General features: G+C 43.7%; 1 protein-coding gene across 1 annotated transcript in view; it reads right to left on the bottom strand.

The window, feature by feature from the left end:
- Positions 1 to 24,341, bottom strand: part of anos1b (anosmin 1b) — a 126,613-nt gene that overhangs the window by 28,482 nt on the left and 73,790 nt on the right. Inside the window, exons 4-7 of the mRNA XM_080186482.1 lie at positions 22,576 to 22,783; positions 20,541 to 20,725; positions 17,884 to 18,013; positions 8,237 to 8,442 (exon numbers count right to left, since the gene is read on the bottom strand). Of these exons, the coding sequence (XP_080042608.1) occupies positions 8,237 to 8,442; positions 17,884 to 18,013; positions 20,541 to 20,725; positions 22,576 to 22,783 (729 nt within the window). The remainder of the gene's footprint in view (positions 1 to 8,236; positions 8,443 to 17,883; positions 18,014 to 20,540; positions 20,726 to 22,575; positions 22,784 to 24,341) is intronic.

Below are 24,341 nucleotides of genomic sequence, written 5' to 3'. Positions count from 1 at the left end.
CATACATATCATCGAGTGCAAAATTAAACATGAAATTTAAGGCTAGCTGAGTCATCCATAACCTCCTAAGGCTACACAAGAAATAGGATGAAGTTGAAAACTGTCCAAATAAAACAAACCATAAAAAGGAAGTGGTTTTGTTTTATGCTAGTTAGCTAGTTAACACCCAAGAATGACTCTTTTGTTTCAAGAAACTAATGTTAACATCTGTTCAAAATATGAAGAGTAAAGTAGCCAAAACAAAACTGATCTGTGTCATGCCAGTTAATAAAAATAACTAAATCAGTTATAACTGATCTCTCAATTACGTGTTAGTCAAAATAAGAAAATTTTAACCATGCTCTGAAAGATGATATGAAGCAACAAGCTTCCAGAAAACTGATCTGAAGTAGTCATCAAGGATCTTGAGGAAAAGTTTAATTATATGGGGACAATCTTTCTTTATTCTTTCATGGGATGTGGGCATTACTAGCAAGGCTGACATTTGTTGCCCTTTTTGAATTGCCATGGAATGGCTTGTTAGGCCATTTCAGAGGGCACTTAAGAGTCAGCTGCATTGCTGTGGTCTGGAATCACAGGTAAGGATGGCAGATTTCCTTCCTAAAAGGAGATTAGTGAACTTGAAGGGTTTTTACAACAATCAATGATGGTTTTATGGCCACCATTACTGAGACTTGGAGAGTGGGGAAGGGAATATTCCTGCTTTTGGGCGGGGTGGGATCAACAGCAAGAATGGAAAATCCCACAATAATCCCAAAATGCGCTCTGTGCCAGTGGGATTTCCCTTTCTGTTTGTCTCCACTCCCCACCAATGATGTATCAGAAATCCTAATGTTCAACATCTGGTTCCCCACTTGAATGCAGTTATGTCGAACATAGAATCCTACGGTACAGAAAGTGGTCATTCGGCCCATTGAGTCCGCACTGTCCACAGTTCCACCCAGGCTCTATCCCTGTAACACCATATATTTACACTGCGAGTCCCCCTGATACTAAAAGGCAATTTAGCATGGCCACTCAACCTAACCCGCAAATCTTTGGACTATATTACATAAGGCCTTTATACCTGACAGTCCTCCCTGCTGGACAGTCAGTGTGCCATGAATCATGACAGGTCCCCTATGACACGGACCTGGTGAGAAGGAGCTGCTGGAGGTACACAGGTGAGTACATCCTCCAGAGGGGAGACAGTCTATCTGGGGCAGTACCAGGGAGCCATGCCAGGGAACGTTCCATGAGGGAGGAAGAGCTCTGTGGCGGTGTGGGGGTGGGGGGGTGGGGGGGGGGGGGGGGGGAAGGGCGGGGGGAGATTACCTGAGTCGTGGGGAAAAGGATTTCATATTCCTATCTCTTTTCAATTGGGGTGCCCCTCTTTTACAGACTAATTGAGCCTGTCCCACCAGTGTGACTTCATGGGTCCCTGCCCTTAGTCTTATTTTATCTATGACCCTAAAAATCCAGCAGAGGAAGCTACCCTTATGGCCGACAGTTCATATGCCATTTTCGTCTCCCTTCGCCACCACCCCGCCCATCCCCCATGCCCTCTACTGCATCATTCTGCCTAAAAACGAGAAAATTGTAATCAGACTTTTCAATTCCACATTTATTTATCACTTCAAATTCCAGTAGCTGCACTGGTGGGATTTGAACCCAAGTTCCCAGAAAATTCTGGATTGCTAATCATAGAATCCCTACTGTACAGAAGGAGGCCATTCGACCCATCAAGCTCAGACCGAATTTCCTTCAGAATATCTCACCCAGACCAATGCCTGTCCCCTACAGCCGTAACCCTACAAAATTATCCTGCTAATCCTCCTAACCGACACATCTTGGGACACAGACGGGCAATTTAGCATGGCGAATCCATCTTTGGAGTGTGGGAGGAAACCGGAGCACCCGGAGGAAACCCACACAGACACGGGGGGGACGTGCAAACTCCACAAAGACAGTGACCCGAGGCTGGAATTGAACCCAGGTCCCAGGTGCTGTGAGGCAGCAGTTCTAACAACCGTGTCGCTTAGTCCAGTGACATTATCACTCAGCCACCATCTCCCCACCTCAGACAGTAGATTATTGGCTGTGACTTACAGTAATACCCTGGTTGTGAAAACTAGAATCCAGAATCCTCCAATTTTTGATCATAATTATACGCAGAAAGCCGTCTTTTTTTCGCTTTTGTTGTTGTTGTTGTTGTGGCAGGAGGAGATTTAGTGTGATTTTTTTGGTATCACTTATCAGCTCTAACAGGACTGAACTCTTTCTAGGAGATGCATCAAAAAATAAGGCTGATTCTCTGAATCACTCCTCCTCTTAGTGCCCTGGCAGAGACAGTTAAGTCAGTGTGTGGAAAAGCACAAGTGTAAAGCCCCTGCATTCACCACTCTGCCTTTCTGCTCTCAGACTACTAGCAACTATCACATTGATTAGGTTTTCTTTTCAACACTGTGTTTCATTTGCTTGAAACAATGAGGCTTTTCTTCACTGGGTACTCTGAAAATTATCTCTGATTTTAGTGCTGTTTGAACTCCCCCTTGATTTAACAGACTCCTTGCACCAAATATCGGACTTGACCGTAACATTTCAACTCTTCCCCAGCTGACACAGGTCAAGCAGCAACACAACAAGCGTGAAAACAACACTGCAGTAACTGATAGCTATGTGAGCCTACAAATTATTCTCATATGTTTATCTCTTAAACAGATGTGCAGCTGAGGCTCTCTAAAGCTTTTTGATGGTGCAGGAGGAATATTTTCAGAATATTTATTTTAAAGGCCTTTGAAATATCAAAAAGCATATTATCAGTTTCTATGGTTGCATAAAAATACGCTTGTGCTTAAACTTTCTAGAACCGGGTCCATCGTTGCCCACACAGCCACTCCACATTCTTGATGTTTGGCCACCTCGCGTGGAGTGGGGGTGTGGGATCTCTCCATGGGTCTGTTCCTGGGCCTGACCAAGGTGGTCACAGAAACATAGAAAATAGAAGCAGGAACAGGCCATTCTGCCCTTTGAGCCTGCTCCACCATTCATTTTGACCACGGCTGATCATCGAATTCAATATCCTGATCCTGCCTTCCCTCCCATATCCCTTGATCCCTTTAGCCCCAAGAGCTATAATCATCCGCAGCTCTTGTTTGGACATGTTGATGTGGCCTTGGTCTGGCTGTCTGCTTCTCTTCTATGGTTGTTTCTGTACCTGGGTAGCCCTTCAGAAGGTGCATGCAGTGTTCGCTGGTATGCCCAAAGCCTTCCGTAACTGTTGATGTTGGGTGCTGCAGGCTCTGGAGGGCATGTTAGAGATGGTGAATAATATAATTTAGTTCAATGGTTTTCAACCTCTTTGGTTGGAGAACTCCTTTTCAAATGGATTAGTATTCACGGAAACCTCACCCATCCCCACCTCATGATAGAATGTAAAAGAGCTTCATGTAAACTGTTTTCATAATACTTTTAAGAAAACATATATTTATTTGCAGGTATTAGTGAGATGGGTGGGCCGACTTAAACATTTAAAATTTCCTTCTTTTGAATAAGGCTGATATCTTACTTTAGCAGCACCTTTGTAACCTGCAACATATACTGAGTACAAGAACAAAAGCAGAAGGCACAGGGCAACACCAGCAACTGCAAGCTCCCCTCTACTATCTAATTTGGAAATATATCACCACTTCTTCATCCTGTAATTAAAATCCCTACCTAACCATACTACATGTGTACCTGTTTATCATGGACTGCAGCGGTTCATGAAGCCAGTGTGCCACCTTCTCAAGGCCAATGAGTGTTGGGTAACAAATATTGGTCTTGCCAGTGACACTTGCCACCTGTGACAGAATAAGAACCTGGTGCCCACTGCCAGCCTTAAACTGCAGCTCTGCCTGGGGGTGATCCTCTTTGTGCTCTCAGTGCTCCTCCATGTGTGCTTCCCTAGAGGAGACAGTCAGCCCACTGCACATGCAACCACACTCCAAACCACCTCCTGACTTGCACCAAGCTGCTGCTCATTTTTTTCAGTCAGGGGACATGGGTGTCGCTGGCTGGCCAGCATTTTTGCCCATCCCTTATTGCCCTTGAACTGAGTGCCTTGCTAGGCCACTTCAGAGATCAGCTAAGAGTCAACCACATTGCTGTGGGCCTGGAGACACACGTAGGCCATACCAGGTAAGGATGGCAGATTTCCTTCATTAGTGAACCAGATGACGTTTTACAACAATCAACAATAGTTTCACGGTCATCAGTAGATTCTTAATTCCAGATATTTTTTATTGAATTCAAATTCCACCAGTTGCCGTGGCGGGATTCGAATCCATGTCTCCAGAACATTAGCTGAGATTCTGGATTAATAGTCTAGCGATAATCCCATTAGGCCATCAAATTCCCACTCATTTGCTCACTTGTGGACCCACAGAGAGTGGACCTCAAGGAGCCAGTGACCCCTAATTTGAGAACCAGTAATTAAAGTTATATGTGTACTTCATTTTTGTTGAAGTTTTCTATTAGTTGTGTCTGAAAAAAAAGGCACTTTTTGTTTGATGATATGTGCAACCCAGTATCTCTTTATAGTTTTAATTTAAAAATGGTTTACAGAGCCATTCTCAATGTCAGTTGTTACAGTCTGTTCAATGTTGAGTATGTACCGTAATTCAAGCAAAGATAGAAGAATAGACTGATCACGCATTACTGTGTAAATTTGTTGCATATATTCAGCTGGTATTAGTAATCAAGGGGCTGTACGCCATTGAGAGTGCCCATTGAACACCCACTCAGGAATGTGTCCCACTCCCTCTATGCCCAGATAGTGTGTGACAAGAATTAAAGTGTCAATTATGCCAATGTGCAATATGCAGGAAGCTTCAATGATTTCTTCAGCTTTTGTCACTCAATCTTCCCTGACCTCGTGAGAGAAAAGAATCATATTCGCAGCTGCCTTCTATGGGACAATGTATAACCCTTGCTCTCATGCCTAATGACCTCAAAGTGCCCTAAATAACAGCTGGTGATTCAGAGGACTATCAGGGCATTGAAAAGCACATTTCAGCATCTGGATGAGTCAGAAGGACGTCTGTACTATGCTCCAGTTTGAATGGTCAGAATGTCCTTTTACAACTTTGCCATTCCATATGGGTTGTACTTCCTTTGAGCTCCCAGTAAATTTGGTTCTACCCTCAGTTCTCCTTCCCTTGCATTTTTACTCTTTGTTTCTGAATTTCTCTTTAATCAAATTCACTGGCTAACCTCATCATCAAGAATAATTGTACGTCTGTTTTAGATTTTCTTAGCCACTTCCCTAACATGTTTTCACCACCTAGTCATCTTGTTCTTTTTTTTCAGAGCCGCCTGGCCCCTGTCATTACAAACATTCCATTAAAATTGAGCTTTCCAAGTTGACAATTTGAAACAAGCATCTGTCAGTTAATTCCAGCCCCCACTGTCGAAAAGCGTGTGAGTATCTTGGCTACCACTTAAATTCAATTCTGAGTTTCCTTAACTGTCCTTTCCCGGACGCAATATTAACCACTGAGTTCCTTTGTCCAATTTGTGACACAACTGAATCAAGCAAGCCTCAAACCTGCCACAACAACTGGAATTTATCGAGTATACAAAAGAGGTTTGTTATCCTATTAAGAAAGATCATTTTAAAAAATTAATTCGTGGGACAAGGGTGTCGTTGACTGGATAGCATTTATTGCCCATCCCTAGTTGTTTGAGGGGAGTTGAGAATCAACCACATTGCTGCAGTTCTGAAGTCACATGTAGACCAGACCAGGTTAGGGTGGCAGATTTCCTTCCTTAAAGGACATTAGTGAACCAGATGGGTTTTCCAACAATCGACAATGGTTCCATGGTCATCAGTAGATTCTTAATTCCAGAAATTTTTTACTGAATTCAAATTCCCCCATCTGCTATGGCAGAATTCGAACCCGAGTCCCCAGAACGTTAGCTGAGTTTCTGGATTAATAGTTAGTGATAATACCACTAGACCATCACGTTCCCATTGCTGGGAGAATTGCAGCCTAGATCTTTACAGTTGCGAATCAATGGTTCTGAGGCATCATCTCATGCCAAAATATCCAGTCTTTTGTTCAGCTTGTTTAATGAAGCCAGCCAATGACTCAGGTTGAGTCTTAACAGGGCAGTATTCTATCTCTGAAGACAAATGATGGAAGGGGAAAAGCAGATCAAGGAATATTGCAATATACTTTCTGCAACCTTGTCCACACTTTATTAGCAGTGACCAAGAAAATGCCTAGTGCAGCACTTAGTATTCCCTGGACACACACAGAAGACTGAATAATGAAAACATAAGTGTGGCCCAGTGACACAGTGATTAGCACTGCTGCCTCACAGTACCAGGGACCTGGGTTTGATCCTGGCCTCGGGTGACTCGCTGGGTGGAGTTAACACGTCCTCCTCGTGTCTGCATGGGTTTCCTTTGGGTGCTCTGGTTTCCACCCATAGTCCAAAGATGTGCAGGTTAGGTGCCTTGGCCAAGGTAAACGCATGGGGCTATAGGGATAGGGTGGAGGGGAGGGCCTGTGTAAGGCATTCTTTCGGGAAGTCAATGCAGACTGGGTGGGCTGAATGGCCTCTTTCTGCACTGTAGGGTTTCTGTGCTTCTAATTTTTAGCCATGATGTGGAGATGCCAGCATTGGACTGGGATGTTGCAGCAATGACATCTTCTCTGGGGCCTTCAATATGTCATCGAAGAAGACAAACAACTTGCCAAGACCATCCCCACACTACCACTTCTTGTCTTCAAACAATCGCACAACCTCAAACAGACAACTGTCCACAGCAAACTACCCAGTCTTCAGGAGAACAGTGACCACAACACCACATAACCTTGCCATAGCAACCTCTGCGAGACATGCTGGATCATCGGCATGGATGCCGTCATTTCACGTGAGAGCACCATCCACCAGGTACACGGTACATACTCTTGCAACTCCGTCAATGTTGTCCACCCGATATGCAGCAGGAAATGATGTCCCGAGGCATGGTACACTGGGGGGACCATGCAGACACTACGACAGATGAATGAACACCGCTCAACAATCACCAGGCAGAAGTGTTCTCTTCCTGTCGCGGAACACTTCAGCAGTCACTGGCATTCAGCCTCTGATCTTCGGGTAAGCATTCTCCAAGGCGGCCTTTATGACACACAACACAGATTCACTGAGCAGAAACTGATAGTCAAGTTCCGCACACATGAGGATGGCCTCAACTGGGATCTTGGGTTCATGTCACACTATCTGTAACCCCCATGACTTGCCTGGGCTTCAAAATCTCACTAACTGTCCTGTCTGGAGACAATACACACCTCTTTAACCTGTGCTTAAGCCTCTCCCCACTCACACTGTCTGTACTTTTAAGACTTGATTACCTGTAAAGACTTGCATTCCAACCATTATTTTGTAAATTGAATTAGTGTCTATATATGCCCTGTTGGTGAACCCAACTCTCCACTCACCTGATGAAGGACCAGCGTTCTGAAAACTTGTGCTACCAAATAAACCTGTTGGACTTTAACCTGGTGTTGTGAGAATTCTTACTCTAACTCTTGGCACTGATGGGAGACAAAGATGCATTAATTCAAGCTGTTAGCCAGCTTCCCTACTCCATCCCACCCGAGAAGGCAGTGAGTAACCAACTGACCATGTTAAAAGTCTATGATTTGAAGCCATCAGGCAGCATGCTGCTCCCTGGAAATTCCAGGAAACAATGTAACTATCTGGAGTTGCCTTCCCAATGGCAGATCTGATGGGGTAAGGGTTGGGATGGGGCAGGTGGCATGCAGTGGAGGTTGATGGTGGGCAGGGCTTCTGGCTGATTTTGAGGCCTTCTCTCTCCTTGCCCGGTTGCTAAAGCCATTTGTGAACTGAAAGTCAAAAAGGTTGGAGTGGTATCTCCATCTTGGAGCACTTTATATCCTTGAAGAGGCAGCCTCCTTCTAGAAGGACACCTTCTGCCCCTCCAGCAGAAAAAGCCCATCCACTGCCCTTTACTGGATACTAATCCCGTCCTCTGACCATTATTTGGCAAAATTGGGAAAAATCACAGCTGCGTGACTGCGTCCGACACAATATGGGGTTTTGCTCCCTCACTCAACTAATTCAGCAAGGTTCCAAAGTCTGCAAGGGAAAACTGGCTTAGGGATACAAAAATAATAATAGTTTCCTGGAAAGAACTTTCCGAAAGGCATTGAAATACAGGAAGTCACAGCTATTTTAAACTTACTCCTTCAATTATCTTCCAATTTTCTTTCTTTGTGAGAAAAACAGTCTTCCTGGAAAGCCACTGACTCCAGTAAATTCTGTAATGGTGAATGAAGAGGTCTTCCTCGGGGGGTGGATCCCAGTGAATGAGAAGACTGAAAGCACCATTGTGGCTTGCAGTGAAGTTGCCTCTCCACAGATTTCTTGGTGTACCTGGTGGTGTGGGATCTGTAAGGAATGTTAAATAGCGGAGAATTAAGAAAGGAAGAGAATGCAATCGAATCAAAAGACTGAGTTACACTTGTTTGTGTACAGAATGTTCTAAACCACCTGGCAAAGAGGTACGAGATCACTGCATTTAATTCCCAGCTACTGCTTGCATTACCAGCTAGGTCAGGTTAAAAGAAAGGTTGTCTTAAGCACAATAATGTTCATGCCAAATCCTTAGGTAGAATTTTGAATTGAAACAAATAAACTGATCTAGTTGAGTCTCCTGACATGAGAACCTGGACAATACATTAACACTGCTCCTTCATGTGGTGTTGCACCAAGAGGATCAAATATTACCTGAAAGATTATAGTTCCTCTGTACAATTGGCTAGGTCTGAATAAAGAACATGCAGGCTTGGTGAAGCCTTTCTGCAATTTGTTGGGAAGTTGATGAGTTTTAGTTTAATGAGTACAATATATGACAAACCATATTGACCACTTGGATCCACAATACAATAGGTTATTCACAGTCCATGGAAGACACAGGCTTGATGGGTTATTTTTCATTTTATGGTTTATCATAAAACATTTTGGGAGTGAAATTCTTCCATCCCAGCAAATCATCAGCCTGTTTTATTTTCCAGTGACTTGGGAAAATATTGTCAAAATTTTTAATTTTGCACCAAGAAATTAAATTTTGCACCTTGAAAGAAATCTTTGTATCCTCGATGGCTATAAGGGAGATCCCACAGGATTGGAGAATAGCCAGTGTTGTTCCTTTGTTTAAGAAGGGTAGCAAAAATAATCCAGGTAATTACAGGCTGGTGAGCCTTACGTTAGTGGTAAGAACATTATTAGAAAGGATTCTTCGAGATATGATTTACTCCCATTTGGAAATAACTGGATGTATTAGCGAGAGGCAACATGATTTTGTGAAGAGGAGGTCATGTCTTACTAACTTGGTCGAGTTTTTTGAGGAAGTGACAAAGGTCATTGATGAGGGTAGGGCAGTGGATGTTGTCTACATAGACTTCAGTAAGGTCTCTGACAAGGTCTCTCATGGCAAACAGGTGCAGAAGGTGAATTTGTACAGGATCAGAGGTGAGCCAGCAGGGTGGATACAGAACTGGCTTGGTCATAGAAGACAGAAGGTAGCAGTGGAAAGGTGAGTTCTGAATGGAGGGCTGTGACAAGTGATGTTCATGCTGTGGAGAGCCGGCATTGGACTGGGGTAACGCTGATCCAACGCCGGCATCTCCACATTACAAGTGATGTTCCTCAGGGATCAGTGCTGGGACCTTTACTGTTTCTAATTTATATGAATGATTTGGAGGAACGTGTAACTGATTTGCTTAGTAAGTTTGTGGACAACACAAAGGTTGGTGGATTTGTGGATAGCGATGAGGACCATCAGAGGATACAGCAGGATATAGATTGGTTGGATACTTGGGCAGAGAGACGGCAGATGGAGTTTAATCCAGACAAGTGTGAGCTAATGCATTTTGGAAGGTCTAATACAGATAGAAAATATTCAGTAAATGGCAGAACCCTTAAGAGTATTGATAGACAGCGGGAGCTGGGTGTACAGGTACACAGGTCATTGAAAGTGGCAATGCAGGTGGAGAAGGTAGTCAAGAAGGCATACGGCATGCTTGCCTTCAGTGGCCGGAGCATTAAAAGTTGGCAAGTCATGGTGCAGCTTTATAGAACCTTAGTTAGGTTCAATTCTGGTCGTCACACCACCAGAAGGATGTGGAGGCTTTGGAGAGGATACAGAAAAAATTTACCAGGATGTTGCCTGGTATGGCGGGCATTAGCTATGAGGAGAGATTGGAGAAACTTGGTTTGTTCTCACTGGAATGACAGAGGTTGAGGGGCGACCTGATAGAAGTCTACAAGATTATGAGGGGTATGGACAGACTGGATAGTCAGAAGCTTTATCCCAGGGTGGAAGAGTTAATTACGAGGGGGCATAGGTTTAAGATGCGAGGGTCAAGATTTGAGGGAGATGTACAAGGCATGATTTTTACACAGAAGATGGTGGGTGCCTAGAACTCGTTGCCGGGGGAGGTAGTGGAAGCAGATACAATAGTGACTTTTAAGGGGTGTCTTGACAAATACACAAATAGAATGGGAATGGAGGGATATGGTCCCCGGATGGGTAGTGGGTTTTAGTTCAGTCGGGCAGCGTGGTCGGTGCAGGCTTGGAGGGCGAAGGGCCTGTTTCTGTTGTTAATTTTCTTTGTCTTTTGTTTCTTTGTTCTAACAGTGATGGCAAGTCAGGGAAATAAGTCTCCAAAAAGTGTTTGAACTATTGTTCTGTGAACTTCAGTGGCAAGAAGAGCAGAGCCTGAGTTTAGTGCTTGCCGAATAAGCACAGAAGCAGCTACAGAATTCTCTCCCAGATCAGATTGCGTTGTCAACACAGTTTCACACTGGATGGCCAATTAAGGCCTGCCCGGCGTATTCCACAGTCTTGGGGAGGATGGAAGAAGTGGGTGGGGTCGGGAGCAAGTTGGGTTCTACCCCGCTTGGGAGAGGAAGGCCATGGGAGCATTCTTCACAGGATCAAAGAAGAGATACCTGTAGCACTAATGGTTTCAGTAAACAGTGGACATGGAAGGTGGGGGGACATGTCCAGTGAGCACTCTACCCCTTGCTTCACAGACAAGTGCTGCATGGAGGAGGTCAGTGTCAGGCATGACATGCTTATGTTCTTGGGAAATAATGTGATGGAGCACCGAAGAATGGATGATGGGGAGTTCAATCTCTTGGTATTCAGCCATTACAAAATGGACACCCTAGAGCTCATTCCATCAGACACAGTGAGGCAGGGGCCTCTGAGAAAGCTAACAATGCAAAGCACAAATATGAAATAATAGGGAGAGTAAAAATTTTAATCTTTTCAGCTGAAATAAAGATGGCAAAGTCATCTGTCCATTTATCTTCCAAAACTGGCACCATGTGCCGTTCTCCATTGTACCATCAACATATTTGTTGACTATTTGATGATTGAATCTACTGGAATGTTATCTTTCTCAAGCAGATGCATCATCTGTAAGAGGTTCCCTGAGGGCCTCCCAAGGACGATACACTCACACCTGCACCTGCATCACACCCTCTCTCTGAGCCAGGCACCAGTACAGAGACTAGTAATTGGTGGGTCTAAGTTCACTGGCTCCCATAGTCCTGCATAAGGGGGAGGGCACAGCACACTCGCACGAGGAGCTGGCAGAGGCAGAGAGTGCCCGGGCGTCGTCAGTTGGAGGCCAAGCAGGAACATGCTGTGTTCAAAGGGGATGATGAGTCTTTGGAGTTATCCATCAGGAGGCAGATGCTGGGTGTCCAGCGGGATGCGTGGGAAGATCTGGTGACGATCCCTAAGGGTCTGTGTGCAATGTGCTGAAATCTTTGATTTGATTTATTATTGTCACATGTATTAGCATAGAGTGGAAAGTATTGTTTCTTGCGCACTAAACAGACAAAACATACCATTCATAGAGAAGGAAACGAGTGCAGAATATAGTGTTACAATCATAGTTATGGTGTCGAGAAAGATCAACTTAATGCGAGGTAAGTTCATTCAAAAGTCTGACAGCAGCAGGGAAGAAGCTGTTCTTGAATTGGTCGGTGCAATACTGACAGGATCGTATGGTCCTGCCAAAGGTGCACCCTGCCATGGGTTTCCCAGCGGCAAGGGATGCGTTCAAGAAGGAAACCCATTGACCATGGCAGGACAATAGGATTCTGCCATCGCAAAATACTCTGCGGAAAGGGAGAATAATCCTATCCATCATCTTTGTTGTGGTGATGTCCATGTAGAACGTGAGCATTGCGTTGACTCTGAGCACAGCCTCCTTCACTGATAGTTGTGACGCTAATGGAGAGTAGCTCCAGGAACAGAGTCAGGGGTTCCTGGGGTTACGCCCTGACCTGCAAGCCCTCACTGCCAGTGTGAGAAATGGATGAGGCACCCAGCTTCCCTGCTCTGTATCTGTCCATCAGTGATGAACAGGGAGGTTCAAATGAAGCTCAGGCTGGAGAATGGGTCTCCAGCCAAAACCCTAAGGTTAAGGCATCTTGAGCACATTATCTGAGGGGTAACTTTGTGTCTGTTCATATTTCAAAACTTTCTTGATGGTGTGATTGTTAACACCAGAAAATGTTATGTTTCTTGTTTATTCTGTTAACATTGATTTTACTGTAATGGTCTGAGTTTGCAAGGTGGCTCTTATTGGTGCAAGGGTTGGCAGGGGCTTTGAACTTTATTACATGGTTAGCAGGACCTTGAGTTTGTATGTTGTAAATGTCTTGTATGGAGGCAGCAGCCTTGGCATGAGCTGGTTTTGAAGCCATGGCAGCCTGGTTGAAGGTACACATTATCAAATCCTCCCTGGTGTCCCTCACTCCCTGAAGGTTCTTGACATCTGCATCCACATCCTCACCTTGTACTTCCCTGGGCTACTCATCAGGCCGATCAGTCAATCTATCCTCCATGGCATCTGGAGCCGTCTTGTGATCCTCATCCTCCAATCGGTCTCCCTTTGCCAGAGCCAGGTTGTGCAGAGACACTCACTCTGGATGATATTGCGGTGCTCCACCTGATTGGGCCAGGCATCTCAACCACATCTTCAGCAGCCCAATGGTCCTGCCAGTGTTGTACCTCTCCTCCGCCTCAGTTCTTGGATGCCGGAGTGGGATCATGAGCCACCTTTTCAGGTGGTAGCCCATATCACCTAGGAATCAGCTATCCAAACAAGCAGCAGTGAATAGCCTTGGCGCCTGTGAGTGTTGCAAGATGTAAGCATCATGTGAGCTGCCAGGGTAATGGGCACAGACTTGCAAGATCTGTGTGTTGTGGCTGCAGACGATCTGAAAGCTCATTGAGTGGAGCCCCTAGGATGAGAACTTGTGTTGGCCTGTGCTGCCTGTGAGATGGCCAACGGGCAGCATAACATTGATAAGTTAATGGCATTAATTGGCCCTTAAGTATTGGCTGGCAGACGGGCTTCTGACTCTGTAATGATTTCAATCAGGCCATTGAGATCGACCTATTGGAATATGAACTCCCTGATTAAGGAGTCAATTGATGGGCCAATCAGGGAGTTTTTTCTTTGTATTTAACCAGGAGTGTCAGTTCCTCTGGCACTTCCGAAGGTAGACTGCTTTCTGATAGCATCCTGAGTACTAATGTTGGAATTGTAAATAAACAGATTCTGGTGAGGGGGCTTCTGCCTCTGAAGACTTATTACAGTCTCTTGTGCATGTACTCCAACCATAATATTGTACATGGCTGTCTGAACGTTCACCTGATGTTTTCTCGTGTGAGTTCAGGTAGGGCGTGCACCAGTATCATCAGGTAAAACTCTAACCCAGGAATGGTGAAAAATTGTCTGCTGATTTGCTAACAATGTCAGCATTGATCAATTTCAATCCCTTAGCATCAATTCTTCACAAAAATGTTGACCAGAAGATGTCGATGTGGGAAAACATTTTATATGTGGGTGCAAGTATAAATCATAAAGTATTGGTCTGTAAACATAAAGGTGATGTTTATGTGTCACAATTAATTATTATTTATAAGATATTGCCCTACTTGCACAGCTAAGATAACAAATATAATCACATTTTTATTATTACAGATGAGCTTGACTGCACCATTTTTATATTTCTTTTCCTCCACGTGAGGCAATGCTGCCATAAATCACCGAGTGAAGTGACTTTACAAGCCAATGCACGGAACAATCTGAAAGTAAACATACTTATAATGCCTCAATAGTTTTGTAATTAATTGTCCTCATGGTAGATTACTGGCTAGAGACAATGTTTTTTTGAAACTCATGGGGATGACTTTTGGATTGTTTGGAACACACACAAAGACGTAGGAAATTCAATATTGCCAAATTAAGTGAGTGAGTTTCAAAGTTGGTTCTCTGATGTTTTTTTTCCCCTCCTGATTTATCAGCTTGTGTTGAGGAATAAAAGGCTGACAGCTCCTTTATCACTTGGACAAGGGCACTGGGTCCTCACAGTGGTCTATTGTCACAAATCAAACTTCAAGGCTTGGCCTCCTGCTCAAACGAGCTGCTGTTTCTTTTCCCCCACTGGCAGAGTTTGTTTGAATGGTGTTTCAGAGAACAGCAACATCACTGAGGTTTTAGCTTTTTTTAAAAAAGCGAGCGATCAATGAAATCTTTTTTATAGTTAACAAGGAGACTTCTTCAATGGGTAGAATCTGCTAATGCACCTGTTTGAGCTGTGATCCTCATTCAAGTCAGACTGAACTCTTGCCCTTTCACCTTGGGTTAAATGTTCCATGTGATGAAAAAGAAGACATCATTGTAGGAACAAAGGTTCTATTTTATATTAAGAAAAATGATGAACCTTTGATAATGTGGATTCCTGCCTCTAGTTTGAGGTCCAACATGATCCATTGTCAGTTGTATCTTTTCTTCATCATATTATCACTGTGGAGTTGTCTTTCATCAGGAGGACTTTGGGGTTACACATGGGAGGCCTGCAGGATGAAACCCCTGACCTGCCACTTTCTTATTCATCTCAAACGCTGTAAAACAAGCTGCTCAACGGAGGATTGCTTCTGGTTCTGAAATTCTTGAGCAGTGTTCGCATGGCTGGTCTTCCTACATCCCTCACTTCGCACCCAATTTATGGAGCAAAAGTATGACATGCAAATAAACATAGTGAAACTTTAATACTGTGTCTGTCTCAGATACACTGGCTGGAATTTAGTAACCTCCTTGGGGGTAAGTTCTGAAGTGTGTGCGTGTGCGTGTGTGTGTGTGTGTGTGTGTGTGTAGGGGCAATGATGTTTGACTGGATGGGAGGATGCAGGGTGAAGGCCCGCCACCCCCCACCCTGCCGATTAAGTCTGGGATGGGAATGCTTATGAGCAGGGTTTGGTCAGGAGAGACACTTGATATATGAGAAGGCTGACAAGCAAGGTTCGGTTTGTTTGTGGTCCAAAAAGGACGTTTCCCTTGTTCACAGGCACTCAGTAAGGATAGGCAACAACACCACCTCCACAGTCATCCTCAACACTGGTGCCCCACAAGGCTGTGTTCTCAGCCCCCTACTATATTCCTTATACTCCTACGATTGTGCGGCCAAATTCCCCTCCAATTCGATTTTCAAGTTTACTGACGACACCACCACAGTGGGTCAGATCTCAAAAAATGACGAGACAGAGTACAGGGATGAGACAAAGAATCTGGTGAACTGGTGTGGCAACAATAATCACTCCCTTGATATCAACAAAACAAAGGAGATTGTCATTGACTTCAGGAAGCGTAAAGGAGAACTTGCCCCTGTCTACATCAATGGGGACAAAGTAGAGTCGAGAGCTTCAAGTTCTTAGGTGTACAGATCACCAACAACCTGTCCTGGTCCCTCCATGCTGACACTATAGTTAAGAAAGCCCACCAATGCCTCTACTTTCTCAGAAGACTAAGGAAATTTGGCATGTCAGCTATGATTCTCACCATGGAAAGCATTCTTTCTGGGTGTACCACAGTTTGGTATGGCTCCTTGCAAGACTGCAAAGAACTTCAAAATGTTGTGAATGTAGCCCAATCCATCACGCAAACCAGCCTCCCATCCACTGATTCTGTCTACACTTCCCGCTGCCTCAACAAAGCAGCCAGCGTAACTAAGGACTCTACGCGCCCCGGATGTTCTCTCTTCCACCTGCTTCCTTCGGGAAAAAGATACAAAAGTCTGAGGTCCACGTATCAACTGACTCGAGAACAGCTTCTTCCCTGTTGCTGTCAGACATTTGAATGGACTTACCTTGCATTAAGTTGATCTTTCTCTAGCTATGATTGTAACACTACATTCTACACTCTCTCGTTTCCTTCTCTATGAACGATATATTTTGTTTGTATAGCACGCAATAATCAATACTTTTCACTGTATGCTAATACATGTGACAATAATGAATCAAATCAAATCACATCTGTGCCTGATTGAGGAATCTGACATCGCAGGTGAGGAGGCTCGCTGAACCAAGGCCGCCTCGCCCCGTGCCATTTCCTTTGACATCCCAATTCCCGTGATACCACCCTCACCTACTTTTTACCATGAATCCCACGATGATGTCTGATGAAGGGTCAAATGAATTGTGGCACTATGGGTAAAGGAGAAATGTCAGCCCCTGGCAGCCTCGAGGGCAGGATTTCCACCTGGCCGGAAGTCCTGGAGAACGTCCCCCATGGAGCAGGGATCCAGCAGTTAATTAAGGGCTTAAATCCCTCAGAGCTCCTAGAGATCGAGTCAACAGGGTTGTTGCCAGGCATTATACTACAAAGCTGAGAAAAGAAATCTCAATCAAGAACTTCCATTTCACCGAAGAAGCTTCTGGCTGATTCACATCCAACAACCTGTTCTGAAAACTCTGTAGTTTTGGAAGGAGCCACTTAGCAATGTCAGTTAGACTGAGATCAGGAGGGGAGGTTGAAGAATCAGGAGCTGGGTGAAGAGGGGATAGAGATGGGGGAGTTTAGGAGTGATCGGTGTGGAAGGAAGCGGAAGTAGTTTTAGAGACAGTTGTCAAACTTCTTCACTGTCCTCCAAAGATATCTGAGGAAGTACTTTAAATCTCAGAATGTTATAGTAATGAAGGAGGTCATCCAGCCCATTGCGACTATGTTACATATTTGAAAGAGGGATACAGTTAGTTCCAAAGTTCTGAAAATTTTCATGTCTAGACCCACAGTCTCTTTGAAAGTTCCAATTGAATCCCATCAGCCTTTCTGGCAAAATCACAATAACAGGATCAAGTTGGTCCTTTTCACTGTCTTCTCTGCCAAAGAAGTGTTTTAAAACATAAAGGAAAACCGGGAAGGTAAAGATCTCTTGCCAGTAAATCAATAAAAGGTGGCACTGCTGCCTCAGAGCGCCAGGGACCCAGGTTCAATGGCAGTCTTGAGACACTATCTGTGTAGAGTCTGCACATTCTCCCTGTGTCTGCACGTGTTTCCCCCAGGTGCTCCGGTTTTCTCCCAGAGTCCAAAGATGTGGGGGTTAGGTGGATTGGCCAGGCTAAATTCGCCCTTGTTTGGGGGGAATTAGCAGGGTAAATATGTGGGGTTACGTGGATAGGGTGGGATTGTTGTCGAGGCAGGCTTTATGGGCAGTCCTTCTGTACTGTAAGGATTCTATGATTCAGGAACACAATTAGCCAATTTTGTTTTGTGCTTAGAAAGCAAGCAGAGACAATTGGTCGGTAACATTATTAAATGTAGCATAATTTTCTCAATACCAGTGTTGATGAAAATGGGCCACAGTTATCTGAATGCTCTCTGCAGATTGGAATGTGACTGGGGTTATGTGGATGGCAAGGAAGGAGCTGGGGGGTGGAGGAGGGGGGGCAGTGCTAATATTTGATGGCTCTTTGTTACAAGTAAGCATACTTATTATCACTATTCAGCAGCAATCTCTTACCTCGGGATGAGTGGAAGTGTTTACTGGGGGTGGTGAAACCTCGAGTTCCATGGACGTTGACTGCAGCTACTCTGAACTGGTACCATATGTTTGGTCTCATATTTTTCAGATCAACATGCTCCTCTATTGTCTGGGGTATTGGAAAAAGGGAAATGAAGAGCAATTATTCACTGTGGACTTCATTGCAATATATTTATTTGGTCCATGGGGACCAAAATGATGAACGATGAGGTTCTGTGGCCTTTGTAAAAATGTTAAAATTAAATGCCAATTGATCTTTAAAGTATTGCATCAGAAAGCAATTAAATGCCTCACAATAATATCTTCACATTGCCAAGGATTAGCATATTTAGAGGAACAATTGTTGGCGTAAAGTCAAGATTGTAAAAAAATGCCGCCTTGCGGTGATGTGCTCAGTTTAAGGGCATTTATTGGCAGTAAAAAGTGTTTATTCCACTGTTCAACATACAGTGCAATGTAATATCTCAATCTTGTTAATAGAATCAATGTGTTGCTTGCATCGGACAAAGGTAATCTGCCTCAGCTCTGACTCTGCGACAATCTATAAACAGTTGGGACACTGTGATCCATTAATTACTATTGTGAGATTTTTGGTATTGTAATTAAAGCACTGACCAGTGTGGAGTGGACATAAGAGTAAAGAAACGAGCTGGCATCTGAGAAAAAGCATGTCATGGGGAAAAGAGCAGATTAAAATAAAAGCGATTTGATAGACACTTATGCAAGTTCTCAAAAATGGTGCATGGTACAATGAAGATTTCACAATAATTTTGCTGGTAAATTCAGTGACAGTCAATATTGTTCTAGGAATTAAGGTGATGACTGTTTTGCCAGGAGCAGTGTCACTTGTGGATATGGGCCACTAGACGTGTGCAAGGGGCACAAGATGTTATATTGTATTATAGAGGTCCTTGTCAGGATTGTGTTGAGTGCTGAAGCAGATCTCCTTGGCAGATAAGCCTGGTACCAGTGCAGTTATGGAAGATTTAAGTGGGTAGGGAGCCAAGGGAAGAATTCATAGTGCCTGGCATTTCCCCAGCTCCAGGTGTAGCCCTGACATAACTTGGTGTGCGCTACATTCAGCTGGTATGTGTACAGGCACTTGCTGTGAACAATTGAAAGTAAGGCATGGGCATTTTAAGAGCTGCTCTGAATAACATTTTGATGAGACATGTCCCTGTCAACGCTGACAGGATTGATGCCAGGGCTTTGGGCAGGAGCAGACATTCCAGGTTTCATTCCTTTGGGTCCCTGGAGTAAGGTTTGTGCTGAAAGGTTGAAAGATGGTGCTGACAATGGGAGGGAAAGGCAAGATTGGGACTTCAGAGGTCCAAGGGTACCATGCAAGGGCTCAGGGCAGGCCAGTGGCATTCCTAATAACCCTGCAAAAAAGTTAAATAAAAATAATTGCTGGCTTCTGGCATGGTAACATAGTGGTTAGCATTGCTGTCTCAGAGCACCAGGGACCCAGGTTCAAATCTGGCCTTGGGTGACTGGGTGTAGTTTGCACATCCTCCCTGTGTCTGTGTGGGTTTCTTCTGGGTGCCTCGGTTTTCTCTTATAGTCCACAGATACACAGGTTAGGTGGATTGGCCATGATCAATGTGCAGAGTTATAGGGACAAAGCAGGGTTGTGGGCCTAGGTAAAGGTGCTCTTTCGGAGGCTCAAAGGGCTGAATGGCCTCCTTATGCTCTGTAGGGATTCTTTGGATTTTGGTCACTCTTCTGACTCCCATGTGGTCTGGTCATTGAGTGAACATGCACAGGTCTCCTACTTTTCAGAGTTAAAGTTGTGTTATTGATACAAGGCTATAATATCTGAATGTAAAGTTGGTCCCGTCCTGCTTTAGCTAGGTGGTCAGTGCCTTGTTTCTGTGGGGGGGTGGGGGTGGAAATCTGAAATGGCGTTAGTAGAAAGGTGTCACAAAATGCAGACTAAACTCCTGATTGTCATTTTAACAACCTCTCAGTCCCTTTTCTTATAACACTAGGCAACCTCTCAGGGGTACCATCTGCCACAGAATAGGACAATACTGAATTCAGGATTGAGGTTTGCCTGGGAGGTGGCTCTTTGTTGTAGATGATCAGCTGTATGGTGAGTGGTTTGTATTTGATCAGCTGTATGGTGATTGGTTTGTATTAGATTTAATAGAGCTTTCACTCCTGGATGAAGAGATTGGCACAGAAAAAGTGAGGCCCAGATTTTCACCAGGATGGAGAGATTCTCTGTTGTGGCAAGAACAGCGAAATGGCCAAAAATCCTGAATCCCACCCCATTTAAATCCTAAATCCCAACCCTGGAGCTGACGCCTGTGTGTTTTATGGTGGCACTAGCTATTAAAATCATCAGCTACTCCCATTGAGATGTGACTTTTGTGGGTCAGAATTGCGAAACCAGGCATGTGCAGACTAGGCCAGGTCAGAACTAGTCTGAACTAGGTGCATTAGCCATACTAAATTCTCCCTCAGTGTACCCGAACAGGTGCCGAGAGTGTGGCAACTAGGGGATTTTCACAGTACCTTCATTGCAGTGTTAATGTAAGCCTACTTATGACACTAATAAATAAAATAAAATTTCAACAAAAAGAATCAAGAGGTGTCTGGTTTGAGAAGTCAGAATTATATGATATGCTTACATAAGCAACTGTCTCCCACTTGCTAGCATCATCTTCGATTGGATACATCCCAGAGTTCCATCTTCTCTGCAGTATATAAAATACCGGCTCCATTGAAACATTAAACTTTGACATCCATGCAACTGCTAGATTCCCATTTTTGGCTTCTGTGAAACTCAGTTCTTTCCTGGGCTTCAATGGAACACCTTAAATAACAAAGAAAAGTCTTAAAAACACAACCATATTCAGGGAATTATAATGTGGCCCACGGAGACAAATACAGATATGGGAGACCTGTAACTTCTGTACAAAAGATTATGCAGCCAAGATGCTGAATGAGTATCAATTCTTCTGTCACTAACTTTCCCTCAAATATCCACTCCTTTGCTGAGCAAGGCAAGCTAGACACTTAGGATGTGCACATTGAACATATACTGAGTCTTCCACAAGAAAAATAGCACTAGGTGGTTACTAATACACAGTGGGTAATGTAGAAAATAGGTCAATCATACACATACAATGATGAAAATGGATTATTACTGTCAAAGACTGATAGCCCCAAATGGAGATATTATCCAGTCAGGGTCTTTTCAGGCTTATGTAGTAATGAGGGAACCATAAAACCAAAGCAGGTAATATTATCCTGACAGGACTTTTCTATGTGTTTTTAATTAATGAGTGAGATATATGTGGCATACTATTTTAGACTATTTTATGAGGTGTGAGGTTATTTTAGAGAGGAGCCTTATATAGGTTCTGTCAGAGAGGGTGTCAGAGGCCATGTTGTCATATGCTTTCCCTCAAGCAAACTGCAGGTTTTATGGGAAACAGTTATGGATAAGTGTGTGGGATATGCATATCATATGCGAGAATTCTATCTTGAAAATGTAAGGGGGGATATTCCTGGGTCTGTCTCAGAAAGTTAGGTGGGCTGCAGCACACATGGCTTTCCCAAAATTAAACTAAAGGAGGGAAAATTGGCTGGGTTCCTTTATAAGTCTCTCACCTGCACAATTTTATGATGCAGTGGTTGCTATGCCTACATGATCCACTACACCAAGAAAATCTCCCCATTGATTGTCCAATATAAAATAAATTAGGGCTATTCAGATATAATTGCTGTCTAGACTGAGGACATGTACCAACCCACACAAGAACAACTTCTTCCCTGCTGCCATCAGACTTTTGAATGGACTTAAGTTGATCTTTCTCTAAACCCTAGCTGTAACACTACATTCTGCACCCTTTCCTTCTCTATGAATGGTATGCTTTCTCTGTGTGGCATGCAAGAAACAATACTTTTCACTGAATACTAATACAAGTGGCAACAATAAATCAAATCAAATCAAATAGACAATAATACAGTGCATCACAATAGACGTTCTAAAGGCATCATTGCCAATTGCCATTTTTGAAGCTTGAACTTGGATAAAATAGTTAGAAGGGCCATTTTCTGGAGATTTTGTTTGAATAGGGAGTGCTAAGGACACTGGGGGAACTGGACAGAAGAGATATTGAGACCAGTGAAATTAAGTCGATTAGTGGAGACAGCTATTAATCTCGGGTTGCTTCCTTTTACTTCATCTCGTCACCAAAATCGTGCTCCTGTTCTCGCCAGTCGGATTTTCCGATCTCGGGGCGTGCATGACCGGAAGAATCCCACTCTGTCCTGCTGACTAATTATCAATTTTTGTAAAGGCCAAATTACCCCACGTTATTCCTAAGGAAGGTAAGTTATTTTGTGCATTACAGATGTTTGTGTATTGTTTTAATTCAAATCAGCTCGAAGGGCTGGATGGCCTACTCCTGCTCCTATTTCTTATGTTCTTATTAGCATCTCTGCAATAACCAAATTATATAATACACTCGTTGAACAAGAGGCAAAACAAATGCCCAGTACACAAATATACAGACACTTAAATGCAAACTACAAAAAATTGTTTTGATTTAAACTGTTGTACATCATGCATACGCTGAATTATACAGCCCCATAAAGGCAAAAATAAGAATCAACTGTGCTCTAAGTGACTTATTAATCTGCCTGCATGTTCCTTACCTTTAAACATATTTGCTGGTGCTTGGCAGGTCTGGCCACAGCCATTAGAACAGCACTTTCGGGAACTTGGGCACTCTGTGTCTGAGTTGCAGCTCTGGACACAGGCTGCTGCAAAGCCCCAAGCTTTCTGGGGTGCCGGACAGTCACCTTGCTTCATCATCAGAATGGATTTCAGAAACTCACAGCTAGTCAAACATTCATGGTGATTCTGGAATGTAAAAACATGATTCAATTCACTGAATTAATAAAATAAAACTTTTTTCTAATTGCTCCTTCAATTTTGTTGAGATATGGAAGATTTGGTTGATCAAGTCTGGGTTGAGATATGAGTTTTGTTTTGGCAACATGTCAGAGCAGGTCAAGTTTCTTGTATGCAGAATGGGCAACAACACTGTGGTCCTTTGAGAACTCTGGATCATGGGTGGAACATAAGAACATAAGAAATAGGAGCAGGAGTAGGCCATCTAGCCCCTCGAGCCTGCCCCGCCATTCAATAAGATCATGGCTGATCTGTCGTGGCTCAGTTCCACTTTCCCGCCCTCTCCATAGCCTTTAATTCTCTTGCCTATCAAAAAGGAATACATTGAGAATTTGGCAGAGTGCCAGTTCTGGTGAGAAAACTGGTGTGGAACTCTCCGGCTCTGTTGCCCGGTTAACTGCCAAAAAAAAAGCATGGCTTCTGCCATTACTCTGGTGAAGTGTGGATTCTTAGAGCTAGGAACTGGTTCCGCTGAGATTGGCGTGCTCCAATTCCCCCCCTCCCAACATGGTTCCCCCCAGTCATCCCCCCGGCAGCCCTTCCCCATCCCTCCAGAGCATCTCCATTATTTCCAATTTCCCACTCAACAGTTGCAGTAAATTTGCTGGTACAAAACAGCTAAAAATATGTAACGCAGATAGGAATTGGGCTGTCACTGTTTCACACAATGCCTTCTGAATCAGACTCCACAATAGTGGATTGCAGAGAAGTTTCAATTCACTTGCTGGCTTTTTATTGATGGAATCTTTATCAAAAAAAAGTTTAAAACTGTTAAACCTGCCAGGTACTTGATCGAAGTTTTTTAAAAAAACAAAAAATAAAGTACACCAGTCTAGTTATCAAATTAAGTGGAATCAAAGTAGATTGGTTTGTACAAGTCCCTGGAAATTACTCATTATAAAGTTGGAAACATGCATTTCACTAAGTGTGCAGTGTGTAATACAATAGTTGAACAGAAGACAGAACATATACCCAGTACATAAGTATTCAGGTTATTAAATCTAAAATAACTACAAAAAGAAAATTGGCTGGAATTTTACTGCCAAGCACACAACAGGAATGACAGTGGGCGAGGGGCGGACCCTGGAAAGGTCCGTTGACCTCGGGTGGGATTTTATGGTTTCGGGATGAGAGAGACTGTAAAATCCCATCCAAAGTTGCCCTGGGTAATAGTGGCCATCACAGCTCACAATAGAATAGCTTTTATTTATAAAACAAAATCCACATACTAAACAGCCTATAATTTTATCCAATCCATTGCGACAGATATCAAAATCAGGCTGAGAGTGCAGGTCTGCACTGATAGATATGTTACCATTTGGCCAATTTGGAAAGGAATGAGATTGGAAATCATCTTTCAGCAGAATTCTTCTCCATTTCAGCATTTTACCATAACTAAAGCTATCTAGTGTGCATTTTGTTCTTCAGCTCGGATGAGATGAGATGCTCACTGCCTAGGTGAGTCCAAGATCAGTACTGCTTTAGACATCAGGGGTAATCAATAAAC

This window comes from Carcharhinus amblyrhynchos, chromosome 3 (assembly GCF_965287045.1).
Source record: "Carcharhinus amblyrhynchos chromosome 3, sCarAmb.v2.hapA, whole genome shotgun sequence".
Lineage (NCBI taxonomy): Eukaryota > Metazoa > Chordata > Chondrichthyes > Carcharhiniformes > Carcharhinidae > Carcharhinus > Carcharhinus amblyrhynchos.
This window is presented reverse-complemented; position numbering and strand designations above follow the sequence as displayed.